General features: G+C 38.1%; 1 protein-coding gene across 1 annotated transcript in view; it reads left to right on the forward strand.

The window, feature by feature from the left end:
• LOC139745650 (receptor-type tyrosine-protein phosphatase mu-like) overlaps positions 1–3082 on the forward strand; it is a gene marked incomplete at its 5' end in the record, with an annotated part of 48110 nt that extends 45028 nt beyond the window's left edge. Inside the window, 3 exons of the mRNA XM_071656047.1 lie at positions 224–366; positions 1659–1794; positions 2820–3082. Of these exons, the coding sequence (XP_071512148.1) occupies positions 224–366; positions 1659–1794; positions 2820–2894 (354 nt within the window). The remainder of the gene's footprint in view (positions 1–223; positions 367–1658; positions 1795–2819) is intronic.
• Positions 3083–19741: the final 16659 nt, after the last annotated feature.

The raw sequence follows: 19741 nt of genomic DNA on the forward strand, positions 1-19741 counted from the left end.
TCATGAATTATGAATAATATGTTTGATATTGTAATACTTATTTTCTGTTATGTACAAGTGGAGAAATAAAACTTGCTGAAATATAAACTTACTCACTGAAGTAAGTCTTCACTGATTTTTTAACATAACTAATGTAGGTAAACTTTTTTGACTGTCGATCTTTCTACCTATAAACTTCTTGCGGTTATCCTTTATTTTGATTGTTATTTAATTTATTTGTCAGGAAGCACGCAGGCTCACGCAATATCATTTTCACGGCTGGCCGAAAAACCAGAGTGTGCCGAAATCAAAGAGCAACTTTTGTTGGCTCATCCTTCACATACAGGAAGAGAATGATGAAGAGCGACCTCTACTGATCGTATGCATGTAGGTGCCGTCTATCTTCACAATTGTTTGTGGTACGAATCATTCAGTTTTCAAGTCAGAAAACACAGAATTTCAATTATTGAAGTAAGTGTCTATGATAGGTAATTAACATTTTAACAACGTAGATGCACAAATCTCGTAGGGAGAAATCAAAACATTGTAGGGGAATTCCATCCTGATATCATGTCGCATATAAGAATAGAAAAATCAGAAAAGTAGATAGGTGAATTTTGGCGGGAAAAACTAGACAGAAAAAAAAATTAGACAAAAGTTACGATAAAGTTTAGAGAAAGTAGAACAAATTGGTAACTCTGTGTGACGTAGGTGTTGAGCAGCTCTCCATTCCGTCTGTACATAAAAAGTCACAACCTTTCATTTTTGTCAGCAGGCAAACTTTAGATCTGTTCTGGGTATAAAGTAAGGTAGATACGTCTCTGCATGTCCTCTTCAGTGTATATGAAGAGCTCAGTTGCAAAAGGTACTACATCCATTTTCCATCAAAATCCACTTTTTGGTCTTGATGTACTCATACTAACGAAAAGCTGAATTTCCAAGCAGAAAATTTACATTTAAAAATCAGTTCGGTTTCAAAAGGTATACTACATCCATTTTAGTTGGGTCTCAAGAGGTACTACATCGGAACACTCCAATGACGTCATAGGGAATTGACCAATCAGAGAGCAGCATTGAATTGACCCTCTACCATTGTCTGACTTAATCTGCAAACAACAGAAGTTGACTTTTGGCTTTTTGGCTTTCTGTAAAAATCACCACGCAAATCTGACAAATATCTTGGAAAAACTCATCACATTTTGATCAAGCAATGGAGGAAAATGAGGGAGAACTCATTGACAAAACAAACTATCCCAAGAAAGGATCAGGAATTAAAAGCAGTAGACAAGAGCAAAGGAAAAACGGCGGAGAGACTGGAGAATTTACCATGATCTTCTTCTGTGATTTTGCTTTTTTCCTGCAAAGCAAAATACTATCAGGATCAAGTTAATGATGAAACGAATCCAAAACCAATGTCTTGGACAGTGGCCGCGGAATGATTTTCCTCACCCACCCATCTACCCATCCCTGCTTTATTAGACGGAAAGAATTTTAGGACTGAACCTTTCTAAAAATTCCCCCCCCCCCCCCCCCACACACACACATCCCTGTGGTTTGCGGCCCTGCTTAATGTCGTGGAAACAATAAGAGTGATGACGTGTTCTAGAATATTGCTCACACTAAGCTCAGGTTCATGTCTAGTTACATCTTTTAACTTTTCATTTCAATTCGATCTTAAGAGACGGGTTCGGAAAGTCAGGCACATTCCTGGCTGCCATGGCAACGATCAACAAAGTGAAGCGGGACAAAACGGTGGATGTTTTCAGCGCAGTAAAACGTCTTCGCAAGACAAGACCGGGCGTCGTGGATAGTTTGGTAAAAGAGTCATAATTGATATGATTGTATTTCCGGGTAATGTAGAGAGGTCGTGAAGGAGATTGTATGCCTTCGACGTAAATCTGAACTCTTCTGGGCAGACCGTCTGTTACGTGATCCATGACCCATTGCACCTTGCGTCATTATAATTATTTTCTTAATGTAAAATTCACCAATATATTAAAGTTTTCTTCTTTTGCGTATGATTTTAATGGCAATGGTGATCTCATAATTTAATAAAAACTATTCATAATATCCACCTTATTTTTTTTATTTCAAAGAGAACATCTCCTTCATTGGAGATTTATCAGTCGCATTATCTTTCTTTTTTCTGTAATATTTATACCTCAGTCAGGACGTAATAGTGGGGGAAAACGTTATAAACTGATTTAAATGCAATGTCCAAAACAATGTTTCTGTTAATGATGTAAGAAGAATGCTTTACACAAATGCAAAGCCATATCCCATGTTCGTGTTTAGTTATGCCTGGCAGCATCTCAGGAGTATTGCTGTGAACTGAAAATGGATGGAAATCTGACTTTGTCTATTAAAAAGCATTTACGATATGTGTCCCGGTCTGATTTAGATATAATTTTAAACCTTTGTTTTATTTTGTTTTACTATTTGTATGTTTGTTTTTGGCATACGCAAATACTTTCTGGCTTCCTCATTTCAATGGAAAACAATTCGAATTTTAGCGGCTATCATATTGCCCACAAAATATAATCATGTATCGGATTATGGTTATATGTGTAAGACCAGTTTTACGTAGTAAAGCTTATAACCCTTCTATCATCAGTGGCTTTTGCGGAAGCGTGGTGGTTATAACCAATATCTGTTATAATGACACATGTTACTTCCACAATTGACGAAGTTACTTTAGTGTGTCTACAAGTGAAATGTTCCATGCAGTTTGCTTTGAGCTTTTCTAAAATGTTTGGTGTGTGTCATCCACATCTTTAGTACTGCCGTAATCCCCCCGATATAAAAAACTGTCCCTACATGTTTTCCTTGCCCAATTTCAGGAACGTTACGAACTCTGCTTTGACGTTGTGGAGGCCTACAGTGATTATGTGAAAACCTACGTCAACGCAATGTGAATCTTTATCCCGACGGACTGTCACTCCCAGTCCTGGAAGACAGGCATTTACTTCACACATAGCAGTGTAGACATGAAAAATAGTCGAACGAGTCCTCGCTGAAGTGTTAAATGTTATCACTGGCGACCTTTTGAGTCGAATGTCAATAGGATATATTGAGACAAGTAGTACTATGAAAGTGGTGAATTAGTTATTTATCAAGGATTATTTGATTCATCTGCCCTAAGTAAGGATATAATTTTAAACCTTTGTTTTATTTTGTTTTACTATTTGTATGTTTGTTTTTGGCATACGCAAATACTTTCTGGCTTCCTCATTTCAATGGAAAACAATTCGAATTTTAGCGGCTATCATATTGCCCACAAAATATAATCATGTATCGGATTATGGTTATATGTGTAAGACCAGTTTTACGTAGTAAAGCTTATAACCCTTCTATCATCAGTGGCTTTTGCGGAAGCGTGGTGGTTATAACCAATATCTGTTATAATGACACAAAAAAGGAAAAACGGTCGATTATATAAATAGCATATTAGCTTTTTCCTGTGAAGCCTCTTTAGATAAGAGTTGCAATTTTCCTCTTCATTTCACTCCATTTCATTTATTTCATTTCTAACAGACATACAATTTCAGCATAACATTTACATAATTTTACATACTTGTACAGAATTAATCGAGCTCATTATGACAATGAAAACTATTGGGTCAGGATATTTAATCACAAACTATGACTAAGGGTATCAAAGAGAAGGTATTGGGAATGGAGGGGACTCATATACCAGCTTCTCTTGAACAGAGACCCATGCCCCCCCCCCCCCCCCCAACCACGGCCTTGTATGACGTTTAGTTTGCTGGTTTAAAAGCTATGAGATGAGGATACAGGCTGTCATTAAATTGGAGCTGAAGCTAAAATAAAGTCACCCCTGCCCATGAACAACATTTATAACTGTGTTCTCTGACGGCACCTAATTGCAGATCGGTTAGTCGCTGCTTGTCATCATTATCTCTTCATTCCCATTTACCCCAACACACACTGTACATTGCCACTTGTAAATCTACTCTTTATCATTCCCTTACACTTTAGATTACTGTTCAGGCATACATTCCATTCGCCAATGACTGATATGTAGCCACCCAACTTCCACTCGGGCTTGCAGGTTGCAGACAGGGGTATGATAATGTACGAAAACTACTGAATCTACATCATTTGCACCAGCGATGATTTCTCAAATCGCAAGAAATACCGAACTATTGAAAGGTGACCCTTTATCTCAATCTTTGAACATGAGCAGGTATTAGGTCTTGTTCCTTGTATTATCAATGTGTTCTTCCTCTTGTGAATGTTATAGTTGGAACTGTATCATGCGATGTATCATCAATTGATGTGCGAATGCACCAAAAACAGCCAAGTGAGGCTGTTTTTTTAAACGTATTGGAATAAAACATGGAAGCCAACTAACTACTATGACCTAGTGACGTATATAGCATAAAGCAAGCCATCGCTACTAGATCAAACTAGTCTTCTGCGCAGCACTGTGTGAAACACTATTAAAATGGGCTTGTGCCGAAAGGGTGGGTTGGGTGGTGGCGCGTCGCGTTAATGGGAACACCACCCTTCGTCCAAAGCCCCCCCGGTTTTGCCGAAAGGGTGCGTTGGGAGCGTTAGGCGCGTTAGTTCAGATAACGCTACCAAACGGCACAACCGGGGGGCGTTTCACCGAATATACGCGTTGTGATAAGGTGGCCAAGGTTAAATAATGATTTTCAAATATTTTTTTTTTTACTGAACGTCTTTTCAAAAAGTTGTTAAGTTATTTTCTCATCTGAAAAAAACTACAGAATTGATATGAATTTTTTTTCTCCAGTAAAATTTCATATTACATACACAATTTTAAAAAAATCACATTTACGAAACTATCAGTAAAGTTCCACATGCAACTGGCGCGCGCGCGACGATATCGTGATTCGATGATGCATGCATATTTGCCTGCATGGTACGTGCTAGTTGGTGCTGCTGCCGTGACGGTCAACAGAGCTGAGCAGAATGCCTTATTGTGCCTCCACTTTCGATGCGATATACATATAACTCTCTTTATTTATTCATCTTCCTGGTGAGTTCAGTAAGTACTCCGGATATTATTGTATTTTCTGCTTGTACTGTCATGCTCACTCAAGCTGTAGGACCTACGTGCAGGGAGGGAGTAATCTAGACTCAATTCGTTAGTACTCGAAACCTTACCGCTGTAAACTGTAGGTACATATTATGTAGTGTGGTATATAAACGGTCATAGGTTCTACTAGGTCTATACGTAAAATTGAAGCACATGAAATAGGTGTGGGTGTGTGTGACTTCATTAACACCTAAGTTTTATAGTACAGAAAGGTATTTCTTATTTTTATGCCTCCGCCGTCGCCACGAAGTGGTGCCGGAGGCATTATGTTTTCGGGTTGTCTGTCCGTCCTTCCGTCCGTCCGTCCGTCCGTCCTTCTGTCCGTAATGAATTTTGTGGACAGCGTAACTAAAAAACCTTTTGAGGTATCCTAATGAAACTTGGGGGGTGTTTCACAAAGCCGTTCTTAAAGTTAAGAAGGACTTAAGTGCGACTGGTAATCAGTCCTTGTGTGCTGTATACCTAGATTCTCAATAATTCAGCACAAGAACTGATCACCAATCGCACTTAAGTCCTTCTTAACTTAAGAACGGCTTTGTGAAACACCCCCTTGGCATGTATGTGTATCAGGGGGTGAAGGTGTGCCTATCAACTTTTGGGTGCACATGCTGAAGGTCAAAGGTCTAAAGGTTATGGTCAAATACATAAAATTTCACTATTTCCACCATATCTATGCAATGCGTGAAGATATTTTCTTAAAACTTAGTGTATACATGCAATACCCAATTAAGATTCTCTGGTGATAGTTTGCAGTCATGAGGTCAAAGGTCAAGTAAAAATAGTAAACCTTCACTTTTTTCTCCGTAACTTAGAAATTGTTCAAGGTATCTACAATCTTCATGGAACATAGTTGACTGGCAGTGGTTATCTAGAGAATTTAGGGTTCATGGGGTCAAAGGTCAAGGGCAACACTTCAACAGCAAATTTGCCAATTTTTTGTCAATATCTTCACAATTTCTCACCCAATTTCAAAGAAAATTTCGTCCCTACCCTAGGTAATTTCAGGTCCCTCTATCAATTGGTGCTATCAGATTTTCGAAATTCTTTCTAGTTTTTGAGATATATTGCCCTGTGTGCGAACTTAAAATAGGACATGCGTGAAATATGGTCACACTACCATAATACTATTTATGAAAGCCTACAGTACAAATCTGAATATAATTATAATGACTATGTTACACCATAAATGCACAAGGTTTGCCTCATCAAATTCTCCAGATCAGACAGCAGTGACAGTGACAGTCTCATCTGATGCAGTGTTTTCAATTTCTGTTTCATCAAATGCTATGACCTATACACCACTCTTCATGCTCTAACCAAACTCACCAAAAAACGATGATTTATTACGTCATATACCCACTCTACACTCCAATGGCAGTGTGTAAGACACAGCAATTACATTCTGCCATCGCTTGTTCTCAGTAAAAGCTAGCAAAATTATCACAGTCGTAATTCAAATACATTCTCTTAGACTTGTCATTGTTTAATTTTTTATTTCATTTTTTTTTTAGATTCTTCAACAGGAATGCATGACCGAGGCAGATTGAGTTCATTAGAGCATACCAGTGATACCAGAGCACACCAGTGATATCAGTGATACCATCACTACCATGGCAACCGAGTAAGTTTTGTTTTTGTCAGTGCAATGGTAGAGTCTTTACTGTAAACTTTTCAGTTAAGCTTTCCATTCTCCACTTTCACAATGTTGACAGCCCTGCCACATAGTCTGATACTAACTGGCAGTGCCATAAATGAATACAGTATAACAGTGGGTATTAAAAATTCTCATTTTTAGCATTTATCAAAGACAAGCAAACAAAATATTGATTCAAAGAAACACAGAATTGAAGAGCTTCTATGGGTGTGAAGCATGGCATCATATTGATGACGAGATGACGAGGTATACATGTATAACCTCGAGATAACTTAAGTAACATCCAACCTTGCAAGTTACATACTTTCAAGAGTCCAAAGTTCACAGAAGTCGATAGGCCAAATAAGAATGATTTCTGGCTTCTTGTCCCCTCCTCCGTTTTTTTTTTTTTTTTTTTTTATGGCCGCCTCAATTTTTTTTAATTATATGATATTTCTGTTCTGAAATTATGTAAATAAGTATATGAGGACATATAGACAATGAAAAACCAAAACCATTAATATGATGCAATTACACACCTTGTTTTGAGCCTCTGTAGTGCATGTACAAATGAAATTAAATTTGTGAAAAATGTGTTGAGATTGACCCAATAACATTTTTGTGTATCCGAAAAATATCACACATCAAATAACATGGAACCCCCTCCTCATTTTCAAAAAATCAGGACGAGAAACTATTAATCAATTTTACTTGTCCTTATGTACTTGGAAATACACCGTACTTGTGATATATTACTAACTGTTTGAGATAAGGGCTTCAAACATAACAGTTGCGGTGAGGAGACGATGTTGTGATGAGATCATGGGGTTAGGAGGTTAAGGTCAAGTCATAGTCGTAATATACCTGAAAATACACCATACTTGCAATAAAAAAAGAGTCATTTGAGATATAGAGCTTCAAAAGTAGCAAATGTTTCCTTGGTATTAAAGGTGACAATCATGTGATGAAATCATGGGGTCATGAGGTCAAAGGGCAAAGGGGTCATTATGTACCTGACCATACACTGTACTTTCAATAACTTAAGAACGGTTGGAGATAAGAACTTCAAACCTGGCACATATGTGGTCATGTGTCATGAACTGGTCCCCCCCCCCCCCCCCCCCATATGATGGTGCTCTTACACTTTTTGGATTTTCTTCAAAACCATTACAGCTATTCAAACACATTTTGTATCATTTTGAAGCTGTATTACCATGCCATTTGCCTGTAACATTTCACTGAAGTAGGATATATAGAATTGGAGTTATAATATTCTAAAGTTAGAAGACCAGGGGTGCCACCTGCACGAAGTCAATGGGAAAGTGCACATTTTAGTGCTATTTCTGGAAGAATGTTGAGATTTTTGTCAAAATTTGGCAAATGACTACAAATTAGGCATCAAATTAAAGCCATTTTACTTTTCTTTACTGTTTATCACCCAATAACTAATGTAACACTTAATATACACCTACTCTTGTATATTTTTGAATTTTTGCCTATGTTTTGAGATTTTTTCATTATTACACGATCATAAACCCTAGACAGTTATTCACCGTAAGGATCTAAATCAGTTTTCCGAAAGTACACCATTTTTTATTGCCAAAGAAGGGCATCAGAAAAAGTTCTGATGTTCTGTTTTTACCCTGATTGCCTTGAAATTTGGCACAAAGAAGTGATATTAGAAGGTAAAGTAAAGAAGCCTATCGTTTTTGGTGTGGGCGGGGTCATCGCTTCCATGGTAGCACTTTTGTGCAAATAGTAAAGATTTTCTTGAGAGCACTCTACTGGCTGCAGTTCTTCTCGGATCATTTTCAAACTTAGTATAAAGGTGCATTATGGTAAGGCAAAGACACCTATTGTTTTTGGTATGGGTAGAGTCTTCGTTACCATGGCAACATTTTTTTTGGTGGAAATATTCTAGAACCAGCTTTTACCAGATTACGAAACTTGGCACTTAGTTGCCGTAAAACATAATGTGAAAAATCAAATTTTAGGGACTCCCTGCTGCAGTCACAAAATGTATCCGAATGGGGGATGTGTGACGGGTTCAGGGGATACATGTACTCGGGCATGTCCCCATCATAGTGCGTTAGTTGTTTTCCTATCTGGAAGTGTATACTTTTGCTATCACCTTGTAATGCAGAAGGGGGCCAACTTATGACACATGACCACATGTATAATGTACTTTTGAAGTGGAAGCCTTAAATTTCTACTTTTTAGAAAGATGAGCCAAAGGTTTCATCTATTTACCTTGATTTTCCTCCAGTAAACTGGAATCATTTTATTTTCTTTCTCTTTATTCTATTTCAGGGTAATAGTCATCTCTTCTGAGGAAGAAGAGGGGGCATCTGGGGTCACTGTTCATGAAGAGTAAGTTGACGAAGTGAGACTCTCTGTGCCTGATGATCATGTGGTGTATTTGCTGATTTTCAAATGATGAGTTTGATAGAATATGTACAGTTTTGTCACCTCAACCACATGTGACCACATTAAATTTAAATTATTGGCAGGGGTGACGTATAACATGTAACAGCGCTGCTATAGATGTGATAGAAAAAGCCTGAGCTGTCTACAAGTCACAACTATTGGACAATACATGTGTCTGTAGAACTGCTGCTGAGATTGTCACTAAAAACTGATGTTGAAAAGAAAGAAGAAAAACATGGCTATTTTAGTTTAATTACATCAGGTGTTAAAAACCTAAGAAAATATGATCCCAATGATGTGGATCCGTGTATGTTTGCAGCGCTCGTTGGGGGGGGGGGGACCATTTTGAAATGTTAATGAGAGAATAAGTGAACTGGTGCATTGAGCACCGTTGCGACAGACTTGCATCTGTAATTAGGGGCAGCTTGTTGTCATCTAATAGATAAGGGAAGGCTCAAAAGCCATTGAGGGGGATATTGTTTTCAAAGCGGATGATGTCTAAATTCCCAGATTTAATGTATAAAATGGCCATTTTTGAAGGTCACGGTGGTGCTCATTGAAACAGTTCATGAGAATCAGCAAATGATAAGTAGCCTCTGATGTCCAAGCCGTGCAATGTACTGAAATGTCTGCACCCATAATGGACCTACTGGTTGGTAGTTGATGAACATAACTGAATTTTATGTGACAGAATAGTATGTGTATTTTACCATAAATGAAAAAATGAAAGGCTCCTCCTCTACACCACCACCCCCCCCCCCCCAAAAAAAAATGATTTGGTAGCTTAAATTTTATCCAAATGTGACATACCTTCACACTCCAAATGCAACCTTTAGTGGTGTGATACAGAGGAGAAATGCAATGCTCCATACCTTCTATGGAATAATGCTGCCCTGCATGCAATACACGTACTTGCAGTCAAAGTTGCCAAGTTTGTTTAAGTTTATTAAATGACTGCACAATTTTCAGCGGGTGCATTCAATGACAACAGAAATCAAATGTGCCAGACATTTACTTAATAAAAAGTATTTGCGTGTACTCTTGACGTGTAATATGCACAACTGATTTTTGTAGTCAACATGTGGGTTCAATCAATTACAACCAGTTACAAGTTCTACTGTAATAGTTTATATATTATGTTTGAATTAAAGAGTATTTATTTTATACTTTTCTTTCTTCAGAAATCCAGATGACGTCTTCATTGCAGCTGGGTCTACTGCTTTGTTTGAACGGTCCAACACTTTCAAGCGACCAAAACTTGAGGAGGTTGCTATCTCAAGTGATTCAGCAGACGAGGAAGATCATCAGACACCACTCCAACCAAGAACTGTCAACAGCAATGTTGGACCTCTATTGTACAAGCAGAAGTGGCATGCCTTCAAAGAAAAGAGCACCTTCTTCAAAGACAGTGAGCGCATAGCAAAGGCACTGCTGTTCCCATCAGTGCAAGTTAACAACTCTGTGCCAGTTGGTTGCGACCAAGAATTGTGCTTCTTGATAGATACTTCTCAGCTCCGTTTTGCAGAAGATATTACTTGTGATGAGACAGGGAAGTACCAAAAGCCCAGTAGGGCCAAATGTAGAATTACAGTCAACAACGATGGAAATGTTGGACCCAGCGAAGACATTGGCAGCTGTAGAACATACACGTTTGTTCGTAAGTACTATAAGCACAGGGACACTCCTAACTTTCAAAGAATGCTGTATGAGCTGCATGATGCAGAGGAGGGCACTATGCACCCAATATGCATGGTCAGATACGAGTGGAAAGGTGAAAAAACTGAGCTAATCATCAGTCCCCATGGTAATGAGAAACACTCTGAACGACCGTATATCAGATCTAAGAAGGAACTTCTTCAAAACTTGAAGTCTTCACATTGCTCCTCAGCCCAGAAAGTTGTTGATGATTACTATGAGAAAGAAGGAGGAAGTGACCTGCACTCGTTTGCCTCTGTACCAAGGGATAGGAAGCAGGTGTATCGCCATGGTTCTGTGAAAGCTAAGAGCTCTGATTTTTCTGAGCTTTTAAAGATGAATTTGAAAGGAGATTTTGTGAAGAGTGTAGAATTTTGTCATGAAAAGGGGAGTGGATCAATGCCAAGATGTGTGTTGTACACAGATAAACAAGCTGAAGACATGCGGAGAAACGTTTGTGAGAAGGGCAAAGTTCTGGTGTTTGACTCTACTTTTGATTGTGGGCCAATGTATTTGACAATCGCATCTTATCGGCATGACAACTTTGTTAACAGGAGCAATGACAGGTCAGTCTTGATGCCTGGGGCAATTTTGATTCATGGGAGAAGAGATTTTGAAACCTACCGATACTTTGGGAACGAGTTGTCAAAAGGTCTTCAGCACACAAGCGTACAGTTCTATGGGACAGATGGAGAGATTGCACTTCAGAAGGGCATAGCAGCCACCTCGAGCTTCAAGGATTCAAGCCATCTTCATTGCATGCTTCATCATAAGAGAAACTGTGAAGCTAAGCTAGCTAAACTGGGTGTCAGAAGAAATGCCAGAAGGATTGTACGTTCAATATATGGCGAGCAGGTAGACGGTACAAGGTATGAAGGATTGGCTGATTGCAGCACAGAGGAAGAATACGAACTGCAATTGGCAGCATGGGCTCCTCAATGGGATGCTCTTGAGACAGAAGAATCCGGTAGAGAAGCTGAGTTTTCTACTTGGTTTCGTCGCTTCAAATCTGCAGATGTGAAAACGTCCATGTTGAAGCCCTTGCGCAACCAGGCAGGTTTGGGAGACCCACCAAGGCAATTCACAACAAATGATGCCGAGTCAATAAATGCCATGGTATCCAAATGGATCTCTGGAAAGAAAGGTTGGGACGAACTTGCAAAATGTCTTCAGGACTTCGTCGTTTCTAAATACCGGGAGCTAGAAATGGCAGTCCTTGGTATTGGGGAACGCAAACTAGATCATCAGCACAAGCATCTCCAAAAGACAACGGTACAATGGAGAAACATGTCAAAAGAAGAACACAAGGAAGTCCTCCAACAGGCTCATTTGATACCTGAAGTGCATGCAGAGTTGTCAATAGGACCTGATGAGAGCTCAGTATGTGGCTTCACTTCAGAACAGCTACAAGATGTTTGGCATAAAGCTGGACTAATTCTCCAGTCACCTGGAAACATTGTGCATGCTCCCAACAACCCCCAAATAACAGTGTGTTTCAGTGAAATATCAAACTTCACTGTGACACAAAAGGGAGAGATGGCAAAATTTGTCTGCGAGGAGAAGTGCAAGTCATTCAGCTTTCATGAGAGACTCTTTTGTGAACATTGCTTGGCAGTAGCCGAGCATAGAGGTGTACTAGCTGATTTTCTTGTAACAATCAATGCCAAGAAACGTGCCTCCACAGTAAGTCTCGTAAACAAGGCCTTACAGCAGCAGTGTCGGGGTAGTGGAAAGAAACAAGCAACAAAAAGGAGGGGAGCAAATAATACTACTGCTTGCGAGGTCAAGAACGTAGTAAGAATGCCACAAACTCACCAACCCTTTACGGTGGCGAGGAAAGTTGGACTTATCAGCAGATGCTACGGATGTATGCAGAAATTCAGTGAGCAGATGAATCTTCCCCCAAGGGACCTTATCCTAAGGAAACTAGATTTCAGAGAGTGGGTGGATAAGAACACTGGAGAAATGAAAAGAAGTCAGTCCCTGGTGCCTACATACTATCATATGAAGATGGATTGTGTTCGCAGGAGATATCCCATCACTGAAATAAAGGACATCTTACTGTATGATGAAGTGAAAGAACAGCTCTGTGAAGAGCATCTCACCAAACTACGCAACTTTGGCCTAAGCTTCCATTAACATACATGTGGCTTTGAAGAAATTACAATAGGGAGATACTCTGGCAAGCAGATGTAAATGTTGAAATGGAGATTATGACAGTATTCTTTTTTGCTCCCTTTTTGTGCACAAGTGAAAGAGTCAATGTATAAAACAGAAGAGGGAAAATAGAGAAAAAGTGTTGTGTTTTGTCACCCCCTCTGTTTAGACATTTGTTTGTAAATCTGATGAATAAATACAAAAAAAAAGGCTTTGCAGGACAATCTTAAATACAAATATTGAATCAGACTACTGCTCATCTGACCAAGATTGTATGCTATAGGACATTGGTGTTTGATAGTTAAAGAAAAAAGAAATAAAACTGAAGTGAGAGGTTTGCTTAAATTTTTGTTCTTGAGGGAAATTTTGCAAATGCCACCAACATTTTGTTCATACACTTACATGTACATAGCCAGCCTTCAAAAATACATGTATGTACAATACCTTGGTAGGAATTGGTGTCGAAAGCGAAAGCTTTTTGTGTGCTATAATATAGCTACAAGTTTACTTTCTGGCCTCCTTAGTTTACAACATGATTTGATCGAGATAAAGATCACAGATAGAAGCTACCACATGTAAGAAGGACTATGTGAATGATTTAATCAGATGTTGAAAATGAGGGGCATTAAACTTTTCTCATTTGAAGGACAGCTTTTATATGTGACAGATACTATGGTTTACCATTCTTGTATTTTACTTTGAAGAAGAGGTGTGCTTATCAGACCTTGTCTGTGGCAGTCAACATTGATATTCTCATTTGAAGGCCAAATTTTGTGTGTGACAGATACTAATTATACGCTGTGTATATGGTTTACCATTCTTGTACTTTACTTTGAAGAAGAGGTGTGCTTATCAGACCTTGTCTGTGGCAGTCCACATTGATATCCTTTTTCCACAAGTTTACTTTCTGGCCTCTTTAGCTTACAACATGATTTGATCAAGATAAAGATCACAGATAGAAGCTATCACATGTAAGAAGGACTATGTGAATGATTTAAATCAGATGTTGAAAAAATTGAGGGGCATTTTCTCATTTGAAGAAGCCAAATTGTGTAAGTGACAGATACTAAATGTACCTGTGTATATGGTTTACCATTCTTGTATTTTACTTTGAAAAAGAGGTGTGCTTATCAGACCTTGTCTGTGGCAGTCAACATTGATATCCTTTTTCCACAAGTTTACTTTCTGGCCTCAACATGATTTGATCAAGATAAAGATCACAGATAGAAGCTATCACATGTAAGAAGGACCATGTGAATGATTCAATCAGATGTTGAAAATGAGGGGCATTTTTTCATTTGAAGGCCAAATTTTGTGTGTGACAGATACTATTTGTACCTGTGTATATGGTTTACCATTCTTGTATTTTACTTTGAAGAAGAGGTGTGCTTATCAGACCTTGCCTGTGGCAATCAACATTGGTATTGTTTTTCTTTTTTATCAATGCATAGTGACAGGTCATTTTGTGATGCGAAAACCTTAAGTACAGGTAACAACCAAAGACAATTTCTGTACTGAGAAAAGTTATCGCTTTCCTATAAAATTGTTATGCTTCTCTTGATGTAGAAGTATGTATCATGGTATTCATTTGAATAGTTTTAGTTATCCATTATCGTTGTTGTTTGGATATACAGTCGACTAGTGTTTATTTTCTTCAGAAAATATGACAGATTGGTGTGTGCGTATTGAAATGCGACTGCATTGAAAAATACACTACAAAGAAATGGAGTACTGGACTGGTACATCTGCCATTCAGAAAGTAATTTGTACAGTATTGCCTCGGTCTACATTCCCATGCATACCATGGGATCACATAAGTAATTCTGTGTCAGATTTTACCCGTGCTGAAAATCAAGTCTTAATGCTAAACGGGTGTTGCAGACGATTTTCAGAATTTTGTGCCTGAAAAGTACATGAATTGATTACATCTGGTAGGGCCTACAGTGTTCAGAAATGTGTAGCTGTCAGGAAGAGGATTAATGATGTGTTCAAATCTCATTACAAAACGCATTGAACAAGGATGACATTGCAAATGCAAAAAATTCATATTATGTGGCAGTGTATTTCCATTTCGATAGAACGCGGAACACAACTTTTGTGTGAAAAACAGCGGACAGTATCAGGTTATGTTGTACGTGCAAGGTGATGTATGTGAATCAAACATTAGATAAGAAACAGACAGTTTTTGAATGCTATTTGTTTACTTTCTTGCCTATATTGTATCAAGCTGTGTTCCTAAAGCAAGATGTTCATTTTAGGTGCTTGAATATTTGTATTTAGTTTTTGTTTTTAATTTCCTTGAGTTCTTACCTGTATGCATTTTGAAGAGCATGTGAATGTGATCAAGTTGGATGTTATAAGATCATTTTGCCACTTAACTTATGTGTGAAAAATACTTCTTCTGGACAAGATTTGCGTCTGTTTGTGTAAAATAGCAACTTGTTTGGGGTTTCTTTGTTAATACTTGCACGACTTTTGGTTCACAGAGAAAAATAAGTTTTTCTTCCTGGCTAGCATGTTACGAAACCTCATGTGACTTCTTAGTTTATTTGGAATTAAAAAAAAAGAAGCAATGTACAACTTGAGAAAGAAGGTTACTTTGTTCACTTTATGCTTCTCAGGTGTGTATGTTTGCACGGAAAAACATTAGTTTCTCTCCCAAACTACGCAGTATGACTGATTTTAGCTCATTTGAAAAAAAAAGTAGTGAAAGTTGAGGAAGAAAGTTACTTTTTTTTTACTTTATAGTCCTCAGGTGTGTATGTTGCAAAACATTTTAGTTTCTCTTCCAAATCGACATATCTGCTTGCAAAAGGTCATGTGACTTGGTAGCAGTATGACTGATTTTAGCTTGTTTGAAATAAAAAAAAAAGTTATAAAAGTTGAAGAAAGTTACTTTTTTGTTTGTTTATTTTATACTTCTCAGGTGTGTATGTTTGCAAAGAAAAACATTAATTTCTCTTCCAAACTGACCTCAGCTTGCAAAAGGTCATGTGACTTTGTAGCAGTGTGACTGATTTTAGTTTATTTGGTATCACATTCTGATTGTTTTCTCTCAATCGATGGGGGGCTTCCAAACTTCTACAGGGGAAACTCCATATAACGAGATGGTCGGGACCGAATCGTTCTCCTCGTTATAGCCGATATCTCGTTATATCAGTAGGCATAAAAGAATGCATAGCATAAAGACATTAATTTGCACATGTGGGACTACCCATCATATTCAGTCAATACTGATAACTTGGTAATGTGTATGAGGGAATTGCTCACCTTTATGGGTAAGAAGATGTTTTTCGCAAATGAAATCCAATATGAATAATGTGTTTCTTATCAATTGTAGATCGTATTTGTAAATCTCTGTACAATGTAGCTTGCGATTGTGTCAAGATCGTCTGCGGATTGGTATGTGGTTATGGTATGGGTGTGTGTTGTGTGTAGAAAGCTTGAATATGGTCTGCATGCACAATGTTGTGTGTGTATGTGACACATTCTGTATGTACATCATGTGCGTGTGTGTGAAGATGGGGAATTCCCTACGTAGAAAAGCAATCACAGCATCAGATTGCCTCACACCTGCTAAACGTCATGATGATGTCATGACTGTATACATATGGCCGTCCCACCACATTTTCTGCATGTATCAGTGCGCGCGCGCACATCACACACACACACACACACACATTCACTTACAACATGCGGTGCTAGCTGTAAGAGTGCACTGAAGAAAATATGTGTGTACAAGACAGTTTTTGGCGCATCGAGCTTTACATTCAAAACTCGTCTTTTAATATTACATGAGAAAAAGTACCAACGCACCCTTTCGGCAAAACCGGGGGGGCTTTGGACGAAGGGTGGGGTTCCAGTCAACGCGACGCGACCCAACGCTCCCAACGCACCCTTTCGGCAAAACCGGGGGGGCTTTGGACGAAGGGTGGTGTTCCCATTAACGCGACGCGCCACCACCCAACCCACCCTTTCGGCACAAGCCATTAAAATGTAGTTACCATAGAAAAAGAGATGAAGTACAGTGGTTGTATTTGGCTAAAAACTTTCTATCAAATAGTATGTATCAGGTTGGGTCATTCAGTGCTTATTGTCTGGACCCTGGTCTGGTTTTGGATACCCTTAGCATCGAATAAAAGAAAAAAATGATAAACTTGTCCTGTTTTCACCTGTATATCACGTAGTAACATACAATTTAGTAAAATCTGACGTGTAGCAGAGCGTCCGTAATATTTTTCTGGAGATGTGAAAACATCTAGTTTTATTAAGCGATTTTGCCGATAGTTGGGAAAAATCCATTTTGCCCCTTAAAAAAAAAAAAACAAGTTGTAAGTTGCAAAGAAAGGTAGGCGCTGTTCTTATTGTAACAAGCGTCAAAATTCGAATTATTGAAATTTCGAAAATTGTCCACTCATTAGGTTTGATTACTAGATGCCTCGTGTTTGCTTTGATTTCTTTTTTGAATAAGTCTGTTCGCTCGTTTGCTATAAGGTCACAGGCGTTTATGCAAATGGTCATCGCATCTAAATATACTGAACCAGTGTTGTGAAACAGCTTGAACGAGATCTCGATACAGTGTATAAATCAATATGAAATAAAGAGTACTAATCGGAACTTATGATCACAGATCATTTGTGATTCCAAGTAAAAGCCAAAACTGATTCTTCCATTACTCACATTCTAAATTTGATAGTATTTTTTTTTCATTGTATTATATTTCATTTCATGTTTCTGCTCAATACACTTTTAAATGTACACGGTGTACCCGGACTACATTACATGTATTATACGGATTTGCTTGCATCATTTTAAAGCAGATGTCTGTCTCAGATCTTGTGAGTTACAGTGTAGTTAGCATTGAAATAGAACCCCAAATATGTATTTCTTGTTAGTCGTATTATGACAATGTGTGTAACTCTTGGATATAATTTATAGCAAATGTATGGGCCTAGGTACACAACAAATTAATTATACTGATGTGTGTTTTTTTTTTAACAAACAATTTAATACAAACATCGATACGTATCTGTTCCATCGTGACAAGACGTTGTGTTTCGCTTCATAACCTTAATTCAGTCTGTACACTAGCTATCAATAATAGGCATAATTATGCAAATGCATGTATTTCTATGTAGCAGCTAAATGTTCATTGATACAATACATATCATATATTCGAAGTATAGTATAAGAGCAACACGTATTACCATTCATATGATTATCAGATAATTAGATGAGTGTATCTTCTAATGGAGAATCGAATTGCCGAGCCATGGAAAGAAAAAAGAAAAGATAAAAACACACATTGAAGAATAGCATTTCTGACAAAAGTCAAACTTTTGCTCTACTTTAATGGTCGGTTAATAGTTGGTTAACTTATGTCATTCTGCAGTTGTCTTATTTGTTCATCCACATCGGCGTGGTTACGAAAGATACCTACTTGAAAATATACAGATGTTGCAAGGTTTATTAATATACAAATAAATACATATGCGAAGAAATACATACAACATTGATAAATGCTTCATCTTTTTGTCAATACGGTAGTCTCTTCTTTGCTCCTAGCGCTATTTCCTTGGCATTCAATATACAGTCAAACCTGTACGTAGCGGTCATTCAATGGAGACGAACAAATGGCCGTTTTGAAGGTTGATATATCGACAGGTTATCCAACTTTTCATGTGTGTCACATTTGGACCTACATGTTGTTGTATGTGTTGTTGTTTTTTTACGCCACAATACATAAATGACCATGCGACGCTAAAGTCTACATATAGTGCTACTCAACCTGCTATCATTTTTCTACATTCAGTGAGTTAGCCATTACGTTCAAAATGCATACACTGATGCATGTACCAAACTGAACGCACACTTATCACCATTTTCGGTAGAGTGTTTAATATATCACCCTCATGATCAGTCACCTCTCCCGGTGTGTCATGTTGACGTTCACCTGCATGCTAACACGGCGAGCTCATTACAAATATGTGTAGTCATTGTTTGTGTATTTGTCTCGGCGGAGCCCCAGTTTTCAATCCGAGCGTTCACACGTCCCGGGGTTGCTTAATTTCAAACAGTTTTGTAATAACGCAAACTCAAATCAAGTTTGTAATTAAGCAAATTTGCCTCGTGAATGGAAACTGGAATCGATTTGAAACTTAGTTACAATTAATTTTCAAATCACGGTCCGGAGGTGTTTTTCAATCACGTTTCACCAGAATTAAGCAACGAAACTAGCTTGTGAGCTCAATTGACCTCTATATAAGTTTTGGGGGTGGAGCTCACGTGACCCTTCAATCACTTCCGGAGAAAACCTGCGCCACTACACAGGCTACAAGAGTGATTGACTTGAACATGGAAAGAAACCACACCTCTCATCCTCTCTTTGATATTCAAAACCGCAGAATCCGCGAAGCTTCTTCGTGCGTGTGAACGGACTGTGATTTGAAGCTTAATTGCAAACAAGTTTGTAATCAAGTTTGTAATTAAGCAACTCGGTACGTGTGAAAAGGCCCATTTAATCACTGTTCTTCTATGACTTCTTTTTTTTTTTCATAGAGGTGGGTGCATTCCTTATTTCTAACATTCGTAAAAACTCTGACAGTGAAAAATTGGCATCAGCCGAAAACTTCAATTGCTAAAATATATATATATATATATATATATATATATATATATATGACCACCAAATCTACAAACATTTTTTCCAGAAATAGTGCTTGACATGACCACTGAAGAAGCGGATTAGGCTCACTTTTTTTTCC

This window comes from Diadema antillarum, unplaced genomic scaffold (assembly GCF_040938485.1).
Source record: "Diadema antillarum isolate AM-2024a unplaced genomic scaffold, OU_Dant_1.0 seq00001282_RagTag, whole genome shotgun sequence".
Lineage (NCBI taxonomy): Eukaryota > Metazoa > Echinodermata > Echinoidea > Diadematoida > Diadematidae > Diadema > Diadema antillarum.